Here is a 20,180-nt window from a genome sequence, read left to right on the forward strand (position 1 = left end):
ACTTTGATCCAAGTAGCTGTGGCGGCAGCGGCTGCTAGAAGAAGCCGCTGGAGCCGCAAGTGAGGTGGTCGCACCATTGCCCTGCCCGTGCGTCCACAGCCAGGTGCTCAGACCACAGGGCAGGGGGAAAGGTTGGATTTGCCAGGAACCAGAGCCGGGGTCAGCTGCCCAGGAGCTTTCAGTACTAATGCTGGTCTCAGCTCGGACCTGAGTCTGGTGGGTCAAGTCCTGGACCTTCTGAGATTCCCGAGGGGTTCCAGCTCCGTCCTAATGGGGCTGCGTCTGCTGCTGCTACAGTCCTCTCTACTGCTAATGCTTCTTTTGTGGCCGCCGGCGTCCACCAACCTGGACTGGCAGTGCCCACGAATACCCTTCTCAGCCTCCCGAGACTTTAATGTAAAGTATGTGGTCCCGAGCTTCTCCGCGGGTGGCCAGGTACAGGCCATGGCAACCTACGAGGACAGCGAAGATGGGAGTGCGGTGTTTGTGGCTACGCGCAATCGCCTGCACGTGCTTGGGCCTGATCTGCAGCATATAGAGAGCCTGACCACCGGCCCTGTCGGGGATCCTGGCTGCCAGACTTGTGCGAGCTGTGGTCCAGGCCCTCACGGACCACCAAACGATACAGACACACTAGTGCTGGTGATAGAGCCGGGTTTGCCGGCCCTGGTCAGCTGTGGCTCAACCCTACAGGGCCGCTGCTTCCTGTACGAGCTGGAGCCTCGGGAGAAAGCCCTGCACTTAGCAGCACCAGCCTGCCTCTTCTCGGCAAACAATAACCATCCCGAGGCCTGCCCGGACTGTGTGGCTAGCCCCCTGGGCACTCGTGTGACTGTGGTGGAGCAGGGCCATGCCTCCTACTTCTATGTGGCATCTTCACTAGACCCAGAGTTGGCCGCTAGCTTTAGCCCACACTCAGTGTCCATCCGGCGCCTTAAGGCCGATGCTTCTGGATTCCAACCAGGTTTTCCTTCGCTGTCTGTGCTGCCCAAATATCTGGCCTCCTACCCTATTGAATATGTGCACAGCTTCCGCTCAGGAGACTTTGTCTACTTTCTGACCGTGCAACCTACCAGTGTCACAAGCCCTGCGAGCGCCCTGCAGACTCGGGTGGCCCGGCTCAATGCTGTGGAGCCGGAGATGGGCGACTACCGGGAGCTGGTCTTGGACTGTCACTTTGCACCTAAACGCCGGCGTCGGGGAGTCCCACAGAGCACACAACCCTACCCAGTGCTTCAGGCAGCCCACTCTGCTCCAGTGGATGCCAAACTGGCTTTGGAGCTGAGCGCCTCAGAGGGCCAGGAAGTGCTATTTGGGGTCTTCGTGACTGTCAGGGATGGTAACTCTGGGATGGGTCCCAACTCTGTTGTATGTGCCTTCCCCATTTACCAGCTGGACGCCCTGATTGAAAAGGGTGTAGAAAGCTGTTGCGACAATTCAACTTCTCCTCGGCCCTGGAGAGACCTCGACTTCTTCCAGACACCCAGTCTTTGTCCTAATCCGGTGAGCAGAAAGAGCAGGCCCTTGACCTGTGAGTACTCTGTGGGGCTGACTACAGGCCATTTCCTTGCTATCACTGACAGGGTCTGGGTGGGAGAAGGCAGGCAGAAGGAAGCATTCTCTTCTTGGCAGTTCCTAAGTTCTGGAGGTAGTTGGGGAAAGCAGACAAATAAAGGCCATACTGAAGCTCATCCCAGCATGAGGCCCCCGCCTCTGCCTCATTTGGTCTCTAACCCTTCCTGTCCTCTGATTTTTTTTTTAAGGTGCTTTCCCTGGCTATGTGAGGAGGGGCTTACATCATAGTTGCCTCTGCCAGCACAACTTCCAAATTCCAGGTCAAATTCCCCTCCAGCCTGCCCCCCACCCACACCCTCTGGGACACAGAGAAGGATATATACACAAAGATCAGCAGCTGTTTACCAACACAGTTTCGCTCCCCTATAAAGGCACAGTGCTGTTCTGCCTTCAAAGACAGCCAGGCAGGATTGCCAGAAAACCCTCATCCCAACAGGTTCCAGGGAACCTCGGGAGTCTGGGGGCTTCCTAGGGAGCCTGCACGGTCTGTGATTTACTAACCCGTTCTCCACGGGGTCATTACAGGAAAATCTGGAACATAGTGGAAAGGCAGTTTCAGCCCAGCTTCTAGAAGCTTCCTGGAAACCTCACCCCAGTCTTGTGCAAGCAGCTATAAGCAATTGAGGATGAGTAAAGGCGTAGGAAGGGCTGGTTGGAACTGGTCCACCCTGGCCTTTCTGTCACTGCAGTCAAGGCCCTGCTCCAGGCAGGAGGTCTCACAGCCGTGCATCATGTCAGGGAGCCAGAACAGAAAAAACAAACAGGAAACAGGATGTCTTTAAAATGCTACCTTGAGGGCCTAGGAGATGTGAGGCCTGGGTTTGAGGGCCAAAAATAAAAATAAAAAATAAAAACAAAAATGCTTTCTTGAGGACAAAAACGAAAGCTATCTCCTTGAAATCATTCAAATAGTCTCACCAAAGACTATTGAGAGATTAGAGCAAGAAAAAAGGTTGGATGGGGTGCTGGATGAATGGCCTTCTAATCAAGTGGCCCACAGCCACACCCTTGGAGTCTCTGGCCACCCAATGCCCTTGGCTCAGCTGTGACAGTTTTTGTTTGTCTCCCGCCCCCCCCCCCCCCCATCACCACCCGTTTTGGACATACGAGGAATTGCGGTTTGAAGCTGGGGCCTCACACCGGGGAGTCAAATGCTCTACCATAAGCTGTCTCCAGCACCCTCCTCTCTCTTTATACTTTGAATGTAGAAACAGAGGCTCACTAAAGTTACCCAGGCTGGCCTTGAACTCACTCTCTAAACCCAATCAATGCTTGAACTTGTAATCCTCCTGCTTCAGCCTCTGGAGTAGCTAAGGTTATAGGCCTGTGCCACCAGGCCTGGCAGTGGCTGTGACACTCTCGGCTGATTGATTTCCAGCTCCCGTTAATGCCCTGGAGGCATCGATTTTACATGTAGTGTTGGGGGAGGAATTCATTTTTCTTTTTAGAACTTGAAGGACCAAATCCAGAGCCTCATGTGTGCTAAGCCTCTACCATGGGTTGTTATATCTTCAGCCTTTTTTGTTTGTTTGTTTTTGGTTTTTGAGGCAGGATTTGCTATATAGCCAAAGCTGGCCTTGAACACATTGTATATATAGCTCAGGTCGGCCTTGAATTCAAGATTTTCCTGCCTTCACCTCTCAAATGCTAGTATTAAAAGCATGCACCAGGCCTGGTGAAAATTCCTTTCTTTCTTTCTTTCTTTCTTTCTTTCTTTCTTTCTTTCTTTCTTTCTTTCTTTCTTTCTTTCTCTATTTATTCTCCATTTAGAGACTCCTCCATTTCTCTATTTATTTCTCCAATACTAGAGACTGAACTCAGGGCCTTGGACATCTTAGGCAAGTGTTCTGTTGCTGAGCAACATCCCTAGCCTTGGAGTGGAGATCTCTGACCCCTCCCCTCAGCTGAGTACACTTCGGTTGAGAAACCCTGGGAGTAAGAACTTTTTGTCTGAATCTAGATGAGAAATCAGAACTTCTCCCAACTTAGCTAGAGGGGCCATGACTGCATGGTACCAGGCACCAGGAGAACTAATCTTGGGCCCTGCCTACAGGCGCTAGGTGTGGAGCTATGCCAGGTCTCTAAAGATATGTAAATCAGTGTTTGTCCAGTGACTTTAAGTGTGTCGCCACTGTAGCAGCCACAGTGTACTCATGATGGTTGATCTAAAGACTAGTGCCTGCCTACCTGGGTTCAGGGAGGGTGTGGAACAGCTACGGGGAATGGGACACTTAAAGCCAGTGTTTTCAGGGCTAGAGACCTTAGCCAATCCTAGGACCCAAATCTAAGACCCTCTAGGGCCCAGAGGGAAACAAACGGGGTGTGTTCTTACCTGAGTTAGTGCCTCTGAGCACCAGAGCCACACCTGTCCCTGAGTCATGATGAAAACACCTGGCAAGCTTCTGGCTAGGGCCAGGCCCCTTTCCTTCTCAAATGATGACAAAGTCCAGGTCCCCACCCAAACAGGATATGGACCCAGATCAGGTGGGGTGTCTAGACTCAACACTGCTTGCTCTTGTCCCTCCCCTTCCCCGGGCCTGCTTATCATCACTGAGGTCTAGGAATGGGTCAACTCTGTGTGAACTGAAACAGGTTCTGAACACCTAAGGCTCTCTCCTGGCCCTTCCTGTTCCTCTTCCCCAACCCCAGCATCTTGAATACATACATTGGCTTCCTACCTTCCCAGGACCATCCACAACTCTGTCCTAAGAATTTACACCTCTTAGCTAAGAGCAAGGGAGAGGTTTGTGTCTCCCAACTTTTTTTTTTTCTTTTGTTTTTGTTTTTGCTTTTTAGAGACAGGGTTTCTCTGTGTAACAGTCCTGACTGTCCTGGAACTCCCTTTGAGAATAGGGAGCCTGACTCTAGCAGGCTCAACTCACAATCTCCCAACTTCTTAGGCTTAATCTGGCATTCAGGTCATGGGCTAGCCTTGTTTTATTTTTGTACCTGAGGGAGGTAACTGAAGGATCTATGGAATCCCAGGGAACCCATGTAGCCAATCTTGGGAAGCCACTGAACCTCAGAACCCAGTCCCCTGCACAGGGAAACTGAAGCCCAGGACGGACGTTTGCTACAATGACTTACAAAGGCAGAGTACAGCCAGCAGGGGGCGGGAGAGTACTCCGGTTAAGAGTGCCTTGGATCTTGAGGGGCTGTGAGGCCTTGGGTAAATGAATGGATGTGAGGACCAGCTGGGTCTACAAGACTCCATAATTCATCATCAGATTGGACCAAGCAGGATAAGGCAGGGAGTAGTTGAAGGGGACTCCCACATAGCAGGGCTGCCTCCGCGACCCCGGATTAGGCACAAACCACACCTAAACACCTGTTTTCACAGAGAGAGTCTTTATTAAGCAGGGAAGAAAAGTTAAAGTGGCTGCTCCCTGACTCAGTCAGAAAACAGCCGCAGATGACCCTGCAGGTGTCTTTCTTAAGAAGAGAAAAGGGGGGGATGTCTGTGTTAGAACGGGCTAGGATGCTGTGGTAAAGGAGGCAGGGGATGAGGGAGGAGGGGAAGGGAACACGGGAAAGGGGACGGGGGTATTGGCCCCAGAGGGACAAAGGACTGTCTCTGGATAGAGAGGGGACACGCGTGGCACGTAGGCAAATGGCAGTTTTTAAAGGTAAAGGGGGAAACCTCGTGTTAGGATGAGGTGTTTAATTTTTTTTTAATTTTTTATTTTTTTAATTTTTTTTTATGTGTATTGATGTTTTGCCTGCATATATGTCTGTGTGAAGGTGTCAGATCTTGGAGTTACAAACAGTTGTGAGCTGCCACGTGGGTGCTGGGAATTGAACTCAGGACCTCTGGAAGGGCAGTCAGTGCTCTTAACTGCTGAGCCATCTCTCCAGCCCGAAGTGTTTAATTTTAATTGGGCATGTTCATTAGGTGAATCAAAGGGGACTTTTGATTGCTGTGCTTTAACACTCTTGATAGCTGCACCTTGGTGGTCAGCCTCAAGAGGAGGAAGTGGCCAAATAGGGGAATAGATCTGGATGGCTAGCTCCGGGAATGTAATCTAACGGTTCTTAGCAAGGCAGAGGAAATGGGAGAGAAGGGGAAGGCCTGCCGGAGCTGTACTCGCTACTCTCAAAGTGGCCAGAGTCCCTTCAGTAGGGGATCTGGCTCCCTGGACTGGGCCTTCCCTGCCCTTGCTATCTCCAAGAGCCTGTGAGCAGGGCAGTAGCAGGTAAGGGGCAGGCTCTGGGCCTCCTCTAGCCAAGCAAGGTGAGGGGTAGCAGTTTGGAGCGGCCGGAAGAGTCCGTGCACAGTCCTGAACCCTGGCTCTTTCTCTTGCCTGGATTTCCCCAGCCAGGGGTAGAGGGCCCCGGGCCCAGCTTCCGCTGCCACTACTTCCCTCTGCTGGCCAGCAACGCCTTCCTACGTGTGGACCTATTCAATGGACTGTTAGGATCCGTGAAGGTCACTGCGCTGCACGTGACACGCCTTGGCAATGTTACGGTGGCCCACATGGGCACTGCGGATGGGCGAATCCTACAGGTAGGTCCTTTACACTCCCCCCCCCCCCCATCTGTTTCTGCGTTCCCGTCCCCTGCCCCTGCCGTTTTTCTCATAGCTGACCTTATGACAGGTGGAGATAGCCAGATCATTCAGCTACTTGCTCTATGTGTCCAACTTTTCCCTGGGCAGCAGCGGGCAGCCTATTCACCGGGACGTCAGTCGCCTTGGGAATGACCTACTCTTTGCCTCTGGGGACCAGGTGAGGTGTGCCGGGTCAGAACTTGGGGTTCAGGTGGTGGTATCACAGCCTCTCTGTCAAACCTAGAGAGGCATCGATATGCAGACCTTACCTCTCTAATCTACAAAGGGACCAGCAGGGTCGATGGGGCCCAGTTCCCACCCTTAGCCATCCCTGAGCCACCTGTTGGTCACCCCAAGGTCTTCAAGGTGCCCATCCAGGGCCCCGGCTGCCGACACTTCCTCACCTGTTGGCGCTGCCTGAGAGCACAGCGTTTCATGGGATGCGGCTGGTGTGGGGACCGGTGTGGCCGGCAGGAGGAGTGTCCTGGCTCCTGGCAACAGGACCTCTGTCCACCTGAGATCACTGAGGTACAGCTTCCCCCACCAGGGCTCGGGTAACAGAGGGACAAGCAGGGTGTGCATGAGGGAAGATCTGATCACGATCTTCCTCACTCTGAAATGCCCATAAGGAAGGCGTTCTTGTCAGAGGGGATGGCACACAGAAAGACTTGGGAGGCAGGAAAAAAGTCTAAGTAAGGACTAGCATGTGACCTAGAATGGCGGAGTGTGAGATAGGCAAGAGGTATTAGCAGGGGACTCTGGGGGAAGCAGGAGGGGCTGGGAGAGTCCAACCCCACACAAAAACGGGGGCTGTTCTCTCCACTTCAGTTCTATCCTCACAGTGGACCTCTGAGGGGCAGTACAAGGCTCACCTTATGCGGCTCCAACTTCTACCTGCGTCCTGATGTGGCACCTGAGGGAACACACCAGGTCACCGTGGGCCAAAGTCCCTGCCGCCTGCTGCCTAAAGACTCTTCAAGCCGCAGGTATGACATGGCCCCTGCCTTCCCTGCCCCTGATCGAGAGTGGCCAAGCAGCCCCTCGTTTGTGAGACCGTGTTCTGGGAAGGGTAGGGACAAGCTATATTGACTTCTCGTGTCTAATATGTCTCTGTCCCTTTTTGAGCCTACATGTGCCCTATTTGTCTGTTTGGTTATGGGACCCTGTCCCACTCAGTCCTGTCTGCTGTCAGAAAAAGGCGTGGGTGTAGATGCCATTCTTAGGTTCAATAAGCCTCGTGACTTGTGGCAGGCATACGGCCAGCCCTGTGTGATTCCTGACTGACCTCATGGTTCCCTTCCTGGTGTCCCAGGCCAGAGTTCCACAAAGCGTTTGTAGAAGAACTTGAATGTGAGCTGAAGCCTCTAGTCACCCAAGAAGCAGGGACTACAAATGTGAGCCTTCTCATCGCCAACACACCAGCAGGCAAGCACTTCCGGGTGGAAGGCAGCTCTGTTCGGCAAGGCTTCTCTTTCGTGGTGAGGCCATACTGCTCGGGCTTTGCCCTTGGTCCGTGGGTGGTACAGAGGGATGGACTTGGGATGAAAGGTTCCATTTCCATATTCTCTTAGGAACCACTGCTGACATCAATAAAACCTGACTTTGGCCCGCGGGCTGGGGGTACTTATCTCACCCTCGAGGGCCAGAGCCTGTCTGTAGGCACCAGCCGAGCAGTGCTGGTCAACGGAACTCAGTGCCAGTTGGAACAGTAAGTGTTATCAGGCAAAATGACGGGAGGCCACAGGCCCCTGCCCTTGGGAGACTCCAACTTGTATCTGCATCCCGAGTTGGCCTGATATCTGAGGGAACCTAACAGGTTCCTCCAGGCTGCTGCCTAAGGTCCCCCAAGCCTCAGGTACAACGTAGTCCCTGCCTTCCCGATCCCCGATGAGGACAACCTCTTACTTGTGAGACCCTTTCTTCTGTTCCCATCCGGGGAGCCGCACTAGCGGGTGCCTAGATACTGCCAGTGGGGAGAGAAGAGGGCTGGGTCACATGGTCAATGTAGGGATCAGTTCCAAGAAGGAGCTGCTGTCCCTTCCAACCCAGAGACAAGAGAGCCCACCACAGAGGCCACTGTCTCCAGTCAAGGGTACAGGAGCTTGTTCCCGTTCCTGTCTTCTTGGAGGTCTTACTGAGAGCTTCCTATCTCCAGACCCATGGAGTATGGGTGGGTGGGAAAGCCAAGCAACAGAAGAAATAGGAGGGAACTAAACCCCGGAGGAGGTAAGCCTCTCCTCACAAGAAGGTGCCCCTGTGCCCAATCTCTCCCTCCTGCAGGGTCAGCGAGGAACAGATTGTATGCTTCACACCTCCTGGAGCTGGCCCAGCCAGGGTCCCCGTTCATCTGCAGATCGGAGGTGCGGAGGTGCCTGGCTCCTGGACCTTTCACTACAAGGAAGACCCCATCATGATGGACATCACCCCCAACTGTGGTTACAGGTAAGTGCCACCTCCTTGACTACTTTGGCCTCCAAGAAATGAGAGAACCAGCTCCCTGAGTCCTCTAAACCCACCGCCCTTCCCTTCTCCACAGTGGCTCCCACGTCACGATCCACGGCCAGCATCTGGCTTCGGTGTGGCACCTAGCGCTATTATTCCATGATGGACAAAGAACAGTGCAGAACAGGGTGAGTAGAGCAGGTGGTGGCCAGGAGGGAGGAAGGCTGGACAAGCCCCCTGATGTCCAACTTCACCTCACACTGGGCTGAGGAGCCCGGGGCAGTCAGGGCTGGGCCATTTGCCTCACTAATTTCACGTGGGTCTCAGCAGTGCGCAGGGCCGTTTCTGGAACAGCAGCGTCAGTGCCGCCTGCCTGAATATGTGGTCCGAAACCCTCAGGGCTGGGCAACCGGGAATCTGAGCGCCTGGGGGGATGGAGCAGCTGGCTTCACACTGCCTGGTTTTCGCTTCCTGCCCCCGCCCAGTCTGCCCAGAGCTGGCCTAGCTCCACTGAAACCTGAGGAGCATTCAGTTAAGTTTGAGGTGGGTATAAGGGACAGGGCAGGGAGGGACAGTGGTGATTAAGAGAGAGTCCAGCCTCTGGCTGACCCTCGTGACTGTCTCTGCAGTACATTGGGCTTGGCGCTGTGGCAGACTGCGTGAGTGTGAACGTGACCGTGGGTGGTGAGATCTGCCAACACGAGCTTCGGGGGGACGTGGTGGTCTGCCCCCTGTCCCCCTCCCTGCAGCTTGGCAAGGATGGTGTCCCATTGCAGGTAGGTGACGCAGCTGGCCCTTTCAAGAAACCATGAGCTGAGGGGCTGCAGTCTGGGCTGAAACTGCCATCTGCTTCCAGGTCTGTGTAGGTGGTGGGTGTCACACCCTGGGCCAAGTGGTTCGGTCAGGCCCAGGCAGGGCCTCACAGAATACACTCCTGATTGCTCTGCTGGTCTTGATCCTGCTTGTGGCTGCACTGGCCATTGCTCTTGTCTTCAACGCCCAGAGACGGAAAAAGCAGCTAGGTGAGCTCCCTACCTTCATCTAGACTCAGCTGTACCTCCACACAGTAGCATCTGCAATCCCCAGAACTTGGGGGTCTCCCACACTTCCTCAGTGGGACTCGGTCCTCAGGAGCTTCGAGAAGGCTCACCACCAGGGGCTTGTCTTTCCACAGTCCTTGTTCCCAACCTAGATGACCTGTCATCCCTGGATCGGTCTCCCAGAGACATGGCCCTGTCTGCATTCCACTCTGGCTCTGACTACAGAGGAAATGGCCACGGTGAGATGGTGGGAGGCACTGGAAGCCAGGGCTTCCCCTCCCCCACAAGCTCTCACTCCCTCTCTCCAACAACACTCTCTGACGTCGATGATACAGCTTCCGGACCTCTGAGCGGTGAAGAATCTAGTGAGGATGGGACAAGTGTCCCACTGCTGCGGACAGAGTCTATCCGGCTCAAGGATCTGGACAAGACGCTCCTGGCCGAGGTCAAGGATGTACTGATTCCCCATGAACGAGTGGTCATCCATAGTGACCAAGTCATTGGCAAAGGTGTGGGGGATGGATTGGGAGGTGGGGCAGGGGCAGAGGAGGAGTCTTGAGATTGACATGTGCTGGAGGGACAGTTGGAGTAGACTCTGCCTTGGCCTTCTCGCTAACTTGTATGTCCTTGAGGCTACTACTTCTGAGCCTCCGTGGGGTCATCTTTGGAGACCTTAATCTTCAGTGGCTGCTGGTGTGGATAAACGGGCATGGGAGGACTGTAAATGGCTCCACCACTGTGTGGCTGCTGCTTGGTTTTTATGTCACACTGGCCAGCTTGGGGCTCCAAGGTGGCTAGTTATAGAGGGCATGCCGTGAGTCTGGACGCTAAGGTCGCTCTTTACCATCTTGATCTTTCTAGGCCACTTTGGTGTTGTCTACCACGGAGAATATACAGACGAGGCACAGAATCAAATCCACTGTGCCATTAAGTCTTTGAGTCGTAAGTGACGCATAGGCCGGGTGGGTAGAAGGGGGACCTCGGGCTGGGAGGCCCTTTGTTCCCGCTGTGCTGCCGCTTTACCAAGTGAACCCCGAGAGGAGCCTTCCCCGCAGTCTCCACCTGACCCTTGTAGAGGGCCTCCCTGCCCTTGGCCTGACCTGTGCTGCTCCCCAGGCATCACAGAGGTCCAGGAGGTGGAGGCCTTCCTGCGGGAGGGTCTGCTCATGCGTGGCCTCCATCACTCAAACATTCTGGCTCTCATCGGCATCATGCTACCCCCCGAGGGGCTGCCCCGGGTGCTGCTGCCCTACATGCGCCATGGAGACCTGCTTCGATTCATTCGCTCCCCTCAGAGGGTCAGTGCTCTGCCAACCGGGGTGGGAGGTGTCAGCCAGCACCCAGCTCTGCCAGTGCTCACCTGTCTCCTCACGCCTTCAGAACCCCACTGTGAAGGACCTCATCGGCTTTGGCCTGCAGGTAGCCTGTGGCATGGAGTACCTGGCAGAGCAGAAGTTTGTACACAGGGACCTGGCTGCTAGGAACTGCATGTGAGTAGCTCGGTAGCTGGGGCGAAACAGAGGGACAGGGTATGGGGATACGCAGCTGCTAAAGGTCACCTTAGGAGAAGACCCAGTCCGCCCTTTGCTCTGCAGCCCTAGGCATTTTTCTGTCTGCCTGGTACAGGGCTAGGCAGTGTGGTTCTTGATGGGCTTGGGACAGGTGGACCTCAAGACCTGGTGGGAGTCAGTTCTTAGGCAAGTGCTCTGCCACTGAGCCACAGTCCCAGCCGAACACAAGTTCCATGTGTGCGTCCCTCTTCGCAGGCTGGACGAGTCGTTCACAGTCAAGGTGGCTGACTTCGGCCTGGCACGTGACGTCCTGGACAAGGAATACTACAGTGTTCGGCAACGGCGCCACGCTCGCCTGCCTGTCAAGTGGATGGCCCTGGAGAGCCTCCAGACCTACCGGTTCACCACCAAGTCTGATGTGGTAAGGCACCCTCTGCTCCAGGTCCCCTTGACCTCCATGCCCTAGAGTATTTGGTCTCGCTTCTGCGTAACCTGAACCCAGATACTCCCCAGGCTAGAAAATGGAATCCGGGATCTGCCAGGGCAAAAGAAGTCTGTGAATTCTTTCATTCCTTATGAACTGTCCAGGGCTTGTAACTCTGAAGGTGTGGGAGACACAGGGAAGAAGTGTGTACTGTATTAAGGAATGAGCTCTGGGCAGAGGTGGGGTCCTTCATTTCTGGGGAAAGACTCTGAGAGATAGAGGATCTAGAGGACCCACTTGCCCCCAGACTTGGGGTGATAGTTGAGTCAGGTCTCCTCACCTTTCTCCAACAGTGGTCATTTGGTGTGTTGCTGTGGGAACTGCTAACACGAGGTGCCCCACCGTACCCCCATATCAACCCTTTTGACCTCACTGACTTCCTGGCTCAGGGCCGTCGCCTGCCTCAGCCTGAATATTGTCCCAATTCACTGTGAGTATGTAAAGGGGGCTGGGGGGTGGGGGCAGGGCTGGGCTCCAGAGACAAGGAAGGAGCAGGAGACCAAGCTCCTGTCTGGCTTTTTATCTGACCCTTTGGTTGACCAGGAAAGGGAGCCTCTCTAGGACTCAGTTTACTTATCTGTGTACTGGTCCCACCCCCATGCAAGGAAGGACTCTGAGAGGCCCTCACAGTTGCCATGGTAACAGCATTCCAACTCAGAGTCTGGGTTGAGGCCAGTGGTTTGGTTTCCCAGATCTCTTTCCCCACCCCACTCCTGCAAAGGGAGAGAGAGGGGCCGTTCCCCATCTCCGCCACTCACTCAGCCTCAAAGAAAGGTTTCGCTAGCTCCCACACCAGTCCCTCTGCTCTCGCCATCAGGGCTTTTTCACCTTATGTAGTTCAGGGTTTCTCATTCCCGAGGGACGGCGGCGGCTGGTGTCATTGGTGCCCGTGGGGTAGGTTTGGCTCCCTAATCAGCAGGCACACCTCGGCTGTGCTCAGGTCTGCATGCTTAGAACAGGCAGAACCAGGTCACAGGTAGAGCTGTGGATGACTCCTGTCCCAGGCTGTGCTCCAGAAAGAGTGTGAGGAGTTCTCAGAGCTCTCCCATCTTGGCCTTGACCTTTCTGTTATCTGTCTTACTAATGAATACAGTCTGAAGTAAGGGAAATTAACATTACTGCCTGCCTGTATCTAAGACAGGCTCTCTGAACAGAGTAAGGTGGAGAGTTCCATGTGGGGGGCTTTAGTGTAGGTTTGGGGAGACAAGAGAGCCAGGGGCAGGGTGGCTATGACAAGCATGGGAAGGTGGAGCCCTTCTACAGCACTGTGGGAGCTAGGCTGGCCCTCCGGAGTTTTCAGAAATGGAGACCAAGGGGCCAGGTCTCTGTCCCAGGCATTAGTCACTGTCACAGCTGTCCCTGGTGAGCAGACGTGAGATTGGAAAACATGTTTCCCTTCTGCCTAGAGAAGGCTTCAGCTAAGAGCCATCAACACGTAACACTCTCAGCCAGCAAAAAGATAAAGGGGATCTAAGTGGCACACGGCAGAGTGCACTCAGTAGGGAGAGTCCCTTTTCCTTGCTGAGCTCCATTTTGCTCATCTGTAAAGTGGGTATTATAGCAACACGCCCCTCAGAGAGTCTGAAACACTTAGACTATAATTTAAGGCAGGATGCCGTCCCTACGACGACAAGGCATCTCTAAGATCCAGCAGGCCAGCCCACAGAACCGCAGCTTCAGAACCCAGAACCACTGTGCGGCTCGCTAGAGCCACTCCAGATGCTTCTCTTTCAGGCCCCATTGAGCTTTCCAGGACTTCTTCGCTGCAGAGGTTTTTGTTGTTGTTTTCTTTTTTTTTTTTTTATGAGTTTTTTTTTTTTTTTGAGACTCTGTAGCCCAGGCTAGCCTTGAATGCAGGCTGATTCTCCTGCTTCAACCTTCCAAATTCTGGGATTAAAGGCATGTTTCACTGTGCCTGGGTGTGTGTGTTGGTTTGTTTTTGAGACAGGATATCACTATGTATCTCTGGCTATCCTAGAACTCACTATGTAGACCAGGCTGGCCTCGAACCATTTCTGTAGCTAAAGCTGACTTCGAACTCCTGATCTTCCTCCCTCCACCTCCCAGCACTGCTGGAATTACAGGGGTGTGTCGCCATGCCCAACTCTCTCTCTGCAGGGTTTAATCCTCACTTTATATCTCATCTGGAAAAGGTGTAATCATCCTATTCGCTTGTGAGCCTATTAGCCATGTGCTGAGGATTTCACAACTGCCTTTTTACCCTGTGCCCCTCATGCTGTGGTCAGAAGAGGCCATCTAGGCACAGAAAAGTTAGAGAAGACACCTAAGATCACACAGAGAAGGCCCCAGGGCATAGTCGTTGAAAACGCTTTACTGCTGATGCATCTGGACCTCTGCCAGGCATCTCAGGGATGAGAAGAGCCAGCGCTGTCCTGATGGGGCTCTAGGCCCTGTCACATACCTTCATCTCTATTCGTCCAGCAGGGATTGGGCTGCAGCACCCCTGGGTAGGAGGACACCCTCTACCTGGTATCCCTCTTTTTTTTTTTTTTTTTTTTTTGGTTTTTTGAGACAGGGTTTCTCTGTGTAGCTTTGCGCCTTTCCTGGGACTCACTTGGTAGCCCAGGCTGGCCTCGAACTCACAGAGATCCGCCTGCCTCTGCCTCCCGAGTGCTGGGATTAAAGGCGTGCGCCACCACCGCCCGGCCTGGTATCCCTCTTTTTACAGGTACCAGGTGATGCTGCAATGCTGGGAGGCTGACCCGGCAGCGCGACCCACCTTCAGAGCCCTGGTGATGGAAGTAGAGCACGTAGCGAGCTCTTTGCTTGGCGACCACTACGTGCGGCTGTCCCCAGCTTACGTGAACCTAGGTCCCAGCGCCTTGGATGATGCGAATGCGCTTCCAGAGCAGCCACAGCCCTCGCCACAGCGTCACAGGAGCACGTCAAGGCCCCGGCCTCTCTCAGAGCCACCTCTGCCCACCTAAGCCCTCAGCAGACCAAGGGGACTCTATCTGCTAAGTGGCCTTGAGCTCACCCCAACCTGCCTCTGGGCTATGACAAGCTGAAGGGCATTGAACCTCCACCCTTTAACTTTCTGAAGCTACTGGAGGTGGGAAACAGCACATTTAAGCCCCTTACTCCAGCATGAGCCAGTGAGGGAGATTCTTTTGTAGCATGTATTTATGGAGTGCTTGTTTTATACCCTGTCTGCTGAGCGCAGAGGACTCAGCAATGATCATGCCGATACCACAGTGTAAACCCCTAAAAAATAAATGAATATTCAAGCACAGATTATGGGATATGCTGTGGAAGAAAGGAGGCACATGGAGGGGATGGAGGATCGCTTTAGAGAGGCGAGAGAAGGCTCCCAGGAGGTGATATCTTTGCCAAGGCTCTTTCAGGTGAGGATAGACTATTAGAAGCCGAATTCGGCTAAGAGATTTTGGGCAGAGTAACCAGCATGTGCAAAGGCCCTGTGGTGCTGAGTCTGATAGAAGGCTCCAGAGAACAGGGAGGGTAAACCTGCCCAGATCCAATTACAGGGCCTTGTGGATGAACCACCGGATCACCGGATGAACCAAGGGGGTAGGCTGAGTGTCCAAGCACGCAACAGCCAAGATGGTTTCTTCCAGGGCTCGAACTAGCCCTCCGCCGCTCCTCCCCCAGTGTGCTTCTACCCCCCCCCCAGGTAGTACACATCCGTGTACACTGATGTCACGGTACGTGGTGGACTTGCCTGCCTCCTATATTCGCAACCTTGCATTTGCAACCTTGAGAGGGAAGACCTCTCGGAGAGGCATCAGCTCTAACTTGCAAGGAGCCAACTTCAAGGGACCAATTTCTCCAGCTGTTTATTCCCTCAAGGACACTGCACTGTAGCTACTGGAGGGCGCTTTCCTCTGGAGGAGGAGTTAACCCCACCTCCTGCCTCTGCCTCTGCTCTGACGGCTGAAGGGGCCTTGGTTTTGGTGTTAGGAGCTGGAGTGCAGGGGAGCCCCCGCCCCAGATATAGATCTCAATATTAACTCTCCCTTGAATAAGCTCCCACTGGTCTCCCCCACTCCTCCAGTTGGATGACTCCTAGGTCTGTAAGAAGGGAAAGCTCCCTTCCTGTGAGCACCTTAGAAATGCTGTCACAGTGGGACCCAGGATTTGGAGGCAGATCTCTTTCCTAAATGAGGTCTCTTTGGGACTGCAGCCACCCAGCTGTTTTCTACCCACATTGCTACCTGCCCTGCCATCTTGGGCTGGAAAGGGGTTCTAGGGACCCAAAGGTCCCTAAGGACATGTGTTTAAAGTATAAAAGGGACCCTTCTGCTGGGAAACAGGTGTAAAGGTGAGGGTCCTGGGAGCAGAAGGCAGGGGAAACTGCCCGCTTCCGGCACCCCTGCTACATCTCAGCCCAGGCACAGAGGAAGCTGTGGCCTGGCAGACCTAGTCACGGACTGCTTGGCCATATGTAACTGAAGACGGAACAGCTCTGTTGTTCCCGATCCTGGAGAGAGGTAATGGAGTTTCCTGAGGCACCCTCGTAGCTGTGGCCCCTGTACCTTCGGGGGGGGGGGGGAGCGGGTGTTGCATGCCCCCAACTTGTAGTCTTTATCTCCTAACCTCATGCCAAAGGGAGCACCCAAGAGTTCTAAGCCATGAATTGAGGTGATGTGAAGGGCTTATTCCCCGCTGGCTCATCTGTTCACTAGAGAGATCAGAAAGGAAGGGTGACTCTGGACAGAGGGGACCTTAGAACAGAAAAGGGTCCCAAAGAAGGGAGCAGTGAGACGCAGAGCTACAGGGTATCGGGTTTCCCATGTCGCTAGAATGCGGGATTTGGGGTCTGATTGTCACTTGGGGATACTTTAGACAAGCACTTATATCCTGCTGATATACTCTGTTAAGCCAGAAAACCTCCAATTTGAAAAGTAAAATAAATTCTTTGGGCAGTGATCCCACTAACATGAACTTCCTGGGCCAAAGGCCTCCAGGGTCAGAATTACCCAGAAAGGAGCTCCAGTTAAGCAGGTACTTGCACTACTGGATTGCACCCCACAGCACATTCAACAGCTCCCAAGCTCTGAGCTCCATTTTCAATCATCTGATAGTTCCAGGTCCATCTCGGCTCCCGATTCTAGGGTGTCAGGAGCTGGAACTGTTCTAGGATTTCAAATTGGTGACTGAGCTGGGGTGGGGGGTGTGGCACAGAGGGGGCTTCTAGGTTCCCAGATGGGTTGGGCATACTAGGAGGGTTCTGAATGGCCTTTTTGGCTAAGGGAGGCTGGTCTACCTCTCTTCTAGTATGTGTGTGTAAGTGCGCGCGTGCACGTTTGCGTGCGTGCGCATGCGTGCGTGCGTGCGTGTGCGTGTGTGGCTGGGAGATTGCTCAGGTACAATGAATGGCCAATAGAACAGCCTTATTAACAGCCTTGCTAGGCCTGAGCCTCCAAGGTTAGAATAGTGTGATTGGAGTTTTCTTCCAGGACTCTGGAGTCTACCCTTCCCACTAAGCTGTGGACAGCAAGTTACTAACCTTTCAAGTCAGGCATGATGGTGCACACCTGTAATCCTAGCACTTGGGAGGTGGAGGCCAGAGGGTCAAGAATTCAAGGGTAACCTTGGCTACATAATAAGCCCCAGACCAGCTTGGATTCCATGAGAGCCTGTTCCAAGCAAACATGTCTTGTCTCCTTCTGGGACAACCGAGTGGGGCCGAGGGGTGAGGAAATGCCAATAAAGACTAAGGGAAGCCATGGTGGGAGCTGGGACTGAGGAAGCAGGGATGACTCACAGCCTCCTGACTGCCCACTGGTGTCACTGCCGTCTCGCACCTGGAAGGCATGCAGTGAGTAGACTGACCTGCTTTGATGGGGAGCCATAGTCTGGCCTGAGATCCCCAATACGCTTTGTCTCACCCTTGCTCCGTTGGACCTCAGGGGATCTGGCCTGTGGCGATTCCTATTTCGAGTTCAGTTGGTAGGAACTGAGAAAAGCTACTGACTCATTAAAGGGGTTCAGCATGGGCACCGGGGGAGTGACCAATGAGTGCCAGTGCTCTCAATGCCGATGAGACCCTCACCTCTCGCCTCTGCTTCCTTCCAGTTGGCTTAGCGATTTGTACATGCTTGTGGCCGGTTGTGGATCTAGGGTCCAGTAGAGAAGTAGCTGATAACAAATAGCACAGGATTCAATTAGCTTTGAAGCTGGCCCTCCCTCTCCCATGCTACAAGTTCCTCCAGGGATGTTGCTGTGCCTTGGAGAATTGGAGGCCTCAAGGGAGTTGGCTCCATCCCCGGGCTCAATGAGCTAGTGTCAGCCACACATGAATAAGTTTTGCTGACCTGTTCTGTCAAGTCAAGAAGCCCCCTTCTCCAGGGGGAAAATGAATACCCTGGGCAGTTCCAGTCACCTGTCAACTGGGTGCTCTGGTCTCTTTAGCTCATCATTTTCTCCCCACAGTCTGGGTCTTTCCGGGTCCCTGGTTCTCCTCACATCCTCTCTGCAGGCTCAGTTGGAGATGCCTGTGCTGTAGCCATGTGTGCTTCTGGTAGGATTTTTTTTCACCCCTTGCTTAGCTGGCTTCTGGATGGGGGTCTGCTCCCAGGAGAGGCAGGAGCGGCCAGCTGTGAGGGGTAGCCAGGATGGCTGTACCATTGCCCTCCCTCTGGCTGATGCAGCTGGCTGTCTTTCACGCAGCGTTACGTAAGCTTGAGTCAATTGGGGCTCAGAGCGGTTCATTGTGGGCTATTTTTAAGCTGCAACACATCACAGCAGAGGGGTCACTGCACCAGCGGCTTGCAGGGAAGGTTGTTTAAACATCTGTTATTTAAATTTCTCTGTGCCTAGAGCTCAGAAGCCATATCCTCCCAGCGCTGGTGGCTTCTGCCTTCCACATCCCAGATTAGGAGTGGATTATCTCACCTCACCCTCTCTAAGTTGCCTGAGGCTGGGGTTCTCGTCTCTGGCTGTCTTTCTCTAGGGTTGTGCAGGTGGGACAGGGATCAGGAGATGCCAACTCCTTCACAGACTGGCCTTGTCTCCATGGAATGGGTGAACCTTGGCCAGGATAAACTGCGGGGCTGCCAAGGGTCCAGGGCTTTGGGGTCTCTCACATTGCTCTGGAGGGGGGAGGCAGGCAAACAACTAGGAAACTGAGGCCCCTCTCAATTTCCCATCAGCATCAAGAGAGGGTTGGGTCACAAGAACCTATGGGGTCTTTTCAGAAGCCTTCCTTTCTCTGGGCTCTGCGAGATGGAATGCCCTCCCTACACAGATCTAATACTACGGATCTGCAGCCTCGGGAGCACTTAAGCTGATGTACAAGGCCCCGAGACAAAGCCCCAGGGAAATAAGCCTCAGTTTCTGATCCGCTGTTCAGCGTATGACCGCACTGGGAGACCACTGAAGGAGCCCTCTGATCTTAAGTTTTCTAAGATGTCTGGAGCATTCCCAGGGCCCAGAGTGTCGAAGGCAGGTGTACTGGAAGAGTGCAAGAGCCGGATTTCACAGAGCTGGCTGCTGCTCAAGAATACAAGGGCACCCACAATAGGGTCTGTGTTGGACAAGCAGGCCAGGCTGACCTAGGGGTCGAAGAAACGACAGAACACAAGCAACCTCCCCTCTTCCCTCGATGGCCTTTCTGTCACTTCCACATTCCCTAGGGCCTGTTAGGTGACAGCACCTCAGCCTGATCGGTAGGGGACATTTTCTCCCAGGGTGACTGGATCTTCTCCTCAAGCTTGGGGGCTTCCACAGTGCTTGTTGGGAAGGTTAAGATGAAGCATAAGAGGGAAGGCCAAGCTGGGCATTTGCCTTCACAGGGGAGACACACCGACTTCACCCTCAAACTGAATTGTTCGGCTTCTCCTAGCCACCCCTTCTACCCCACCCTCCCAGGCCCTCAGCCTGGGGAATGGGCTTAGCCTGGGGGAGGGGATTTTAGGTTACCATGGCAACACATTGGCCCTCCTCACTTCCCAGAATCAGAAATAGAATTGGACGCCCTTCTTCCTGGAGAGAGACTATTTAAAAAACAAGTGGGGGGGGGCACAGGGGCACTATCCCCAAAAGCCAAGCAAAAGGGGCCTAGACTGGAAGCTTCTTCACCCTGCCTCCTCAGTTGGATGAGATAGAAATGGGCTTCCGCCAGTCAAGAATTCTAATGACAGAGGGCGTTAGCCTGGCCATACAGGGTGCAGCTAGGCCATATTCGGTACCGTCAAGTTCCTAGGAGGGTGCTGGGTTAGTATCCCCCATAGAGAACATAAGCTTTCCCAGGCCTTGAGCTACTTGCTAAGTTACCAGAGGGAGCAGGCACAAGAGAGACACAGCGTTCAGTGTGGGGCTTGGGGCTGCAGCTCCCTCCCCAAAGGGAGGCCCATTGGCTCTCTTCCAGCAGGGCTCAGTACTGCGTGGCCTTGGAGTGGCACTCAGTTGTAACAACACCATGTCTTCCTCCAATATGGGTCTGGAGTCAGGGAACCTAGCTTCCAAGTCTGACTCAACTCCACGATTGCTTTCTGGGCACCGGTCTCCTCATCTGTAATACAGACACTGTAGCCCCCCCCCCCCTCCCCCCCCCCCCCCCCCCGCTTGTTGAATTGCTGTCAGGCTGTGTCCCATGTGTC

General features: G+C 53.9%; 1 protein-coding gene across 6 annotated transcripts; it reads left to right on the forward strand.

The window, feature by feature from the left end:
* Window positions 1–4: 4 nt before the first annotated feature.
* Mst1r (macrophage stimulating 1 receptor) lies at window positions 5–14,851 on the forward strand. 6 transcript variants are annotated; one of them, XM_076575499.1, is made up of 20 exons: window positions 5–1,531; window positions 5,891–6,079; window positions 6,171–6,299; window positions 6,479–6,649; window positions 6,950–7,107; window positions 7,434–7,599; window positions 7,693–7,829; window positions 8,402–8,563; window positions 8,658–8,751; window positions 8,894–9,106; window positions 9,193–9,339; window positions 9,420–9,585; window positions 9,738–9,842; window positions 9,939–10,112; window positions 10,465–10,545; window positions 10,720–10,901; window positions 10,984–11,093; window positions 11,370–11,535; window positions 11,892–12,028; window positions 14,288–14,851. In XM_076575499.1, the coding sequence occupies exons 2-20, from the start codon at window positions 6,050–6,052 to the stop codon at window positions 14,544–14,546; spliced, it is 2,787 nt and encodes a 928-aa protein (XP_076431614.1). In that variant the 5' UTR covers window positions 5–1,531; window positions 5,891–6,049; the 3' UTR covers window positions 14,547–14,851. The 6 variants fall into 6 exon arrangements, with proteins under 6 accessions (XP_076431614.1, XP_076431612.1, XP_042137560.2 ...); XM_076575497.1 differs by having other exon boundaries at window positions 6–1,503; XM_076575496.1 differs by having other exon boundaries at window positions 129–1,503; window positions 8,891–9,106.
* Window positions 14,852–20,180: the final 5,329 nt, after the last annotated feature.

Source organism: Peromyscus maniculatus, chromosome 7 (genome assembly GCF_049852395.1).
Source record: "Peromyscus maniculatus bairdii isolate BWxNUB_F1_BW_parent chromosome 7, HU_Pman_BW_mat_3.1, whole genome shotgun sequence".
Lineage (NCBI taxonomy): Eukaryota > Metazoa > Chordata > Mammalia > Rodentia > Cricetidae > Peromyscus > Peromyscus maniculatus.